Genomic DNA, 6,861 nt, shown 5'->3' with positions numbered 1-6,861 from the left:
TCAGGAAGATAAAGAACTTCTCTGAAGGTCAAATTTGCATTAAAGGATGAAGGCAATCTGAAATTTGCTAGGGGAGGAAATGGGTTTTCAGAAAGCAAGTGGTGAAATTAATAGATGGACTCTAAGAAGATGTGTTTTTGGAAAATGACTGAACTTTCTCTTTCCTGACAACTCTGGACTACATTGATCATGTAACTAAATAGACAATATCATATATACAGTGTCTCTGAACTAGAATAAGCTACTTTAAGAAAATAACTGTAGTCCTCAAAGAGTTAATGATAAAACTGCCCTACCTTAACAGATGTGGAAAAGTTATTGTGAAACAGCTTACAGATTTGTTCAAAAGGCATACTTTACAAAGAAGTGTAAAACTTGTTGAGACAATTGCTATTACACCGCACAGTGTCACATACAATGAGTAGTGCATGCTCTGTAAAGACATTAGAGTCGACCCTTATCAAAGCTATCATATAACCTTATACAAAGGATTGTGCCACTTAAACTAGTGCAGAGTGATTTTTTTTCTGTAGATTTATAATGCTCTAGATTAATATCAATAGGGTTTTTCACAGCCTCGTACAACACTTTTTTTTGTTCTTTTTTTAACACATGTAACACTAGAAAACAGCAAATGGTATATCCTGACATATGTCATGCAAAATACAACCAATACAGCACCATAGATGTAACAGAGACATTACCTAGCACTTCTCTCCAACAAGAAAAAGGACAGAACAGAGACTGTACATTACACGACTTTACAGGCCATATGCTACAGAAGATCTTTAGAGGCAGTATCACTTTTGTAGATCTAAAAAGCTGTAATTTTATAAAATCCTGTTTATCATTTCTACCATAGTCACTTCTGATTAAAATCCATGGCACAGTAATAATATTTTGCTACAAAAATAAATAAGTAAAAGTTTAAGATGCTGATATGTTTATAAAAAGTGTCTGAAGTTACTACAGAACAAAAGTGAAAACAATGAATGAAAATGATGTATTTCTAAAGAAATGTTGTTCTGTGTAACACAAGGATATTGCCTCATATTCAATTGTCTAGACTTAATTTTCTAATTATCTTTCAGAATAATTTTATAACTTTCTTTTAAAAATAACTTCACTTTAAAACTGTCGCTATCCCTCTCTTTTAGACTCTTATTAAGAAAATGGAAATAAAGATGGAAAAGCTGTACAATTTACTGATGAGCTACACAAATATGTCATCTTACTTAGTTTGGAATAAAAACAAAGATAACGATGGTTTAGGGGAAAAAACACATTATGATGGCCCATGAACTACACAGTAGTTTCATTTTTCCAAGGGCCAGTTTTGATATTTCCTGTACTATCTGAGCTGTATATCATGGCTTCATGCACGTTTCCCTTGAGAATTCCATTGTGATTCGTCGTATTAAACGGCAATGACTGTGTCCGTGGGTGCATTTCAAAATGAGCTGGATGGTGCACAGTGTCACTTTCTGGCATTTTAGCACAACTATATATTACAGTACTTGCGTCGCTACTTTCGGGCTGGTTGACGGTAGGATATGGATCGCTTTTTGAGCAGCAGGCCCGTCTGTGACCTGACTGGCTATCATGCGTACTGTGGGGACTGTCTGTATGTGAGCTGTGGATGCTGCCATCGATACTTGAAGGAATGTGATAGGCATACTCTCTTTCACCTGCAGACCTATGCCGACTGAAATAACGTGGCTTAGTTCTGCTTTTCAGACATCTATGAATGTGCATGTTGGGTCTGAAGGTTCCCTCGCTGTGGACATGGATGTGAGCTTCATCATCAAGTAGCTGATCACAGTGCATTTTTGCACAACATGGTGTCACAGGCGAAAGGCAGTTAACGTGATTTTGAACTGCTTGTAGGTTAGTAAGTTTGCAGTGGCTAGCTGCTGGATGATTAAACACAGCTGATTTGTTGGGACATGGTGATTCCTGAAGACAAGGTGCATGAACTTGAGTGTCACCATTGACATTAACCTTTGGGCGCACATTAACTTGGACAGAATAGGTGTTTCTTCTAGATGGGCAACAGGACCACCAGCAATGCCACACATCATCTCGCTTTGCACAGTGATGGATCAGGATGAAAAGCCCCAAGGTCACACAGAAGGCTCCGTAAAGACAGCTAAATATCATATCCAAGAAATGACCTTGAGATACTGCAAGTGCTCCAAAGGTCCAAGTGGCAGTAAACAGGAACAAAGTGAATGCTGCGGCTCGAAGCTGAGCCTTAAATGAATGCTCATTTTCCAATAAGGAAGAAGAAATCATGGAGCAGGTTGCCGGGGGAACGGACACAGAGTCTGTAATATGACCATGGCCCACCTCAGTACTTGGCATTCTCTGCGGATCTTCTGTCTTTTCCTTTAACTCATACTTGCGTTCAGGATGGCGCTTCAGTTGCACGTACGTGCAGAGAAAGTAAACACAGGTGACTAGCACAATAAATGCTACTGGCCCATAAAAAGCACCAAGACTAGGCTCCCATGCCATCCAGCAACTGAAAACAACAAAAAAAGAGAGTCAAGAACATTTTATAGCCCACATCAGATGTGATGGACAACTGACTGATGTGAAATTGGGCTTTCTGACTAACTTGTGTGACCCAACAGTGTCTCAGAAGTTCAGGTATGTTTGTTGTGGAGAAAGGGAGTGTGTCTTTAATATCAATTAAGCTGAGATATCACATTCATATTTTTTAGTAGAATAAAATGTCTAGTATAATTTACAGTATATTAAAGCTGAAAATTTCCGAGAAGTGTAGGTCAGTTTAGAATCTAGAATTGCAGTGAAGTATAAGACCATTTATGTCAACCCTTTTTTCTGCTATTAAAAATGTCAGTGCTAATACTTTGATTAAAAAGCAAATGAGGCATAGTTTATACAATCTGTGTGAGCAATAGGAATGTACAGATTTCAATGGTTTGTATCAATGAACATTGATACAAACTCTGAAGCCTGAAGATTGTTCTTACAGAATTTTCTTGTTGCCAAAGTAGAGAACAGTGTGAGTAATAAGAGAGGCTGAAAAAAGACTTCCAGTTGAACAGTAACCGCTTTCTGCAGTGAGTGGACCCAAAAGATATATGCCATTTCTGAATTCTGCACTGTTTCTGAAATTCCTGGGAGTTAATTTACATCAGTTTGAATGTCCTCAGAAAAATTAGGGAAATTGACGGTCTCTTTGTGATACACTAGTAGCATAATATTATTGTAGCATGGATCAGTACTTGCTAGGCTTTGAATAATATAACCATAACTGTTTTAGAGCAGCTTAAAGTAGTTCACAGGCCAGTATGAGCTGAATAAGCCTCAGTCAGCTGCATAATTTAGTAGCAGTCTAACGGGACTGTCCTGAGAATGAATGATCTAATCAAATAAACATGGAGGAAGAAAACACTTCTGGCTCATGAAAACCCAGATGGAAACTGGGAGAACTTGGGTCAGGGGGAGAAGGAATATTTGCCTAGTTTTCACTCTTCTCTATGATCTGCTTTTAGCCATGGTTACAGACAGGGAACTGAGCTGGCGGTATAAGCTAGTACAGCTGTTACTAGGTTCTTACACTCTAAATATTGCATGGATTTCTGGAAAGAGAAATAAGTTACTTTCCTTATCTGTTGGACTAGGACAGGAAGTAATGGGCTTAAACTGCAGCAAGAAAGATTGAAATTAGATTTTTCAAGAAGTTTCCTAGCCATTAGGACAATTAGGATAATAAGCTGTTGGAATAAAGTGTGGTCTATCCATTATCGGAGCATTTAAAGCACCTCAGATAAATAACTGTCAGGAATGGTTTGGATATAGCTAATTTCCCACTGGGTCAGAAAGACAGACAAGGTGATCTGTCATGATCCATTCCAGCTCTAAAAGTGACACTGTGTGACACTTCATACTCATTTAGGCATGTGTGATTGGTTGCAGTCCCTCCAATACAGCAAGGAACCTTCTGATATCACATTCTTGTTAAGCCAGGAATCATCTACAACTTACTATAAAAAGGGCAGAATGAATTTTTCTCCCAGGCTGAGAACCTCTCAGCTAAAAAGAGGCAGTCCCACTGGGTATTTATCACAAGAAACTGCAGAATAACTACTTTAAATTTTTAAAATGTGAAACTTAAACAAAAACATACACATATTTATTAATGAACTTAGAGACACTCCAAGGAGTATATATTTTGCTGTCAGACATGCACATGGAAAGATTCCATGAAAGATATCTGTGAAAAGATAGGTCAGTTACCACCTATATTTAATAGGATAAGCAGAGAGCACAAAGCTACATGAATACTTGAAGTACATTTGAATGCTGCATATTTGATGTGAAGTGGAAAATGGAATGCTCCCCAGTGGAACAGTCTCTTGGGATGCTCTTATTTCAAGTGGAATCTCATTGTGGATCACTTAAAAAATCAGTTCCGTAAAAAAAAGTTCAAGTTTGTGCATCTACATTTACTGTACTAATACTATTAAAAATGAATAAGGCATATAACTCACTATGCTGTTGTTGAATTAGAAGCTCTCTTTTTACTCAGTCTTATAACCATCCCTCACCTGTGCCTTGTTTTCTGTACAGACTGTGGTACCAGGTATTGATTGGCTATGATTAACATGGTTAAAGAAGTATAACCTCTGTAACTGTGCCAAAATGAAAAATGTCTCACATTTATGAACATAAATAATTGAGTCTTTTAATATACTGTTGATTATAAGTGATTGTCTAATTGGATACGTTTGAATAAATATATGAATATGAGTTGGGCCCTAGGCAGAGCAAACAGTTAGCCATGGTATGTACTAATTTATTACCAGAATTTAAATTTCAATTACCTACAAAAATGCCTTTAAGGAGCCCAATGCTTACTTACAAATCATTCTCCTTTGTTTCCACTTTTCTTACCCAAAACATAACTAGTTTCAAATGTATTACAATAGATGCTCAAAGCAGTAACTAAGAGTGATGTCCTCCAGAGTACTAGTGCTGGCAGAGTACTAATATATCCATTAGTGTGCCAGTCGTTGCCACGCTGATCATTTACACAGAATGTATTTAACTTTGCCGTCTGATTCATTTTCTGCTACACTTTTATGGAAAGACTTATTGTACTTTATTCATATCTCATGTTTCATGCCAAGAATTAATAACAATGTGATGCCTGGACAGCTTGTGGAGGTATACTGAACACTAATACACTAGTACACTCGAGGGCTGTGTCAGCATTGCAAGACATTGTGACTGGAAGATTTCCAGGTGGTGAAAATCCCAAATTTTTAAGGGGGGGATGGGGGTGGAGGAGGGGGAGGGGGGATTTTTACTTGTCCTTTTTTCACATAATTATTTGTAAATTACTTTAAGTCAGTCACATGAAGGATATCAATTCAAGGTGCATAATGAATTGAAAGTGTTTAATTAATTGGTAGCTCCATTAAATATGCTATCCATTAGGTATTTTTAATATCCTTTCACTTATTTGGATGTAAATTAGGAGTAATTCTGTAAATGAAAAGTGATTCTATTGACCGTAATGGAGTCAAATTGATAGAGGTGAAGCAGCAAGCTCCAGATTAAGACATTGCTCTTTCATAGCTATTATTTAATAAAATTTCATAATAAATGTCATCCCAAATGGCATGTCTGTACCCTTTATGAAGTCAGTTACATTTGTCAGCATAAGAAAAAGAGTATGTTTTCCTTAAAAGTTTTATGATAATAGTTTATACTTACTATGGTGCATTGCCTTCAATCCCATAATTATTGATATTGGTTGCTGCTGTAATCCCACATATAATAAAAGGAACTCCACCACTAATCAGGTAAAATCTGTTGAGAGACAATAACTGACGTTTTAATTTGCCTGACTTGTAGTCGAGTACTCCTTTTAAAATAATTGTACCTTCTTGAAGTATCTTGAGTATACAATATTGCTGAAACATTAAACATGTCCCTAAAACCAGAAAAGCAAAGAATGAAGTATTGTCACAATAAACACTGTACTTTATGAAGCAAACAGCAGAAAGCTTAATATTTAATATTTGTATGGACCCACTTTTAATAATCTCTTGACTTACATCTTCAGTAAATGTAGTTACTATTGCAGTCATATGAAGAACAAAACCTTGTCTCATGAAAGAACCTACATCCCAAATAAAGTTATTCCACTCACCTAGATATTTATATTTAATAGTTATTAAATATGTAAGCATTATAAATTAAAAATATTCAGACAAAGCAGCTGTATTCACTTTAACCTGAAAATGCTCCCAGGGAAATTCAGTGAAATCACAGAAACGTTTTCTTAACTCCTGTATGACAAAAGAAACGGAGTTCAGTTAGGCAAAGAGAAAAGGGGCAGTCCACTTGGCAAAATGTTTTTTGTCTGCACAGAGGAGCAATCTGGAGAAATCAGGATGATTAAATATCCCTTTGCAGATACAACACTTTTCTCCACTCATTCAATACCCAGCCTTGCAAATGCATTAAAATGTGAGGGCCTCTAAGACTTCAGCAAGATCTCATAAATATCCAAGAAGAGTGTTAACCTAAGTGTTACTCTTTCTGTAAAGACTTGTATTTGAAGACTGAAAGCACATAGTTTCACACCCCTTTAACCAGTTAAATGCCATTGAACTACTTGGAAGCAGCAGTAATTCCAATGTGTGATCATTAGGCTACATTAAAGTCCTAAGGGATGTCTCACTGAAGTTGGCATCCTGCATTCCTGTGTCCAAATTCAGCAAAATAAACCATCATCACATTTTCCATTTATATAAGCAAAACACAAAATTATGCATGGAGCACAGCACTTCCACCGCTGTGGTCTCTGAGGTGGAGAGC

General features: G+C 36.8%; 1 protein-coding gene across 2 annotated transcripts in view; it reads right to left on the bottom strand.

Annotated features, from left to right (window-relative positions):
- Positions 1–1,302: 1,302 nt before the first annotated feature.
- The window catches only part of LOC127017856 (adhesion G protein-coupled receptor A3-like), a 284,811-nt gene continuing 279,252 nt past the window's right edge, over positions 1,303–6,861 (bottom strand). For both annotated transcript variants that reach the window (XM_050899150.1, XM_050899151.1), the window contains 2 exons: positions 5,752–5,847; positions 1,303–2,524 (listed from right to left, as the gene is read on the bottom strand). In XM_050899150.1, coding sequence (XP_050755107.1) covers positions 1,303–2,524; positions 5,752–5,847 — 1,318 coding nt within the window. The remainder of the gene's footprint in view (positions 2,525–5,751; positions 5,848–6,861) is intronic.

The sequence above is a fragment of the Gymnogyps californianus genome, chromosome 6, assembly GCF_018139145.2.
Source record: "Gymnogyps californianus isolate 813 chromosome 6, ASM1813914v2, whole genome shotgun sequence".
NCBI lineage: Eukaryota > Metazoa > Chordata > Aves > Accipitriformes > Cathartidae > Gymnogyps > Gymnogyps californianus.
The sequence above is the reverse complement of the archived record's forward strand: the minus strand, read 5'-3'. Positions and strand labels throughout refer to the sequence as shown.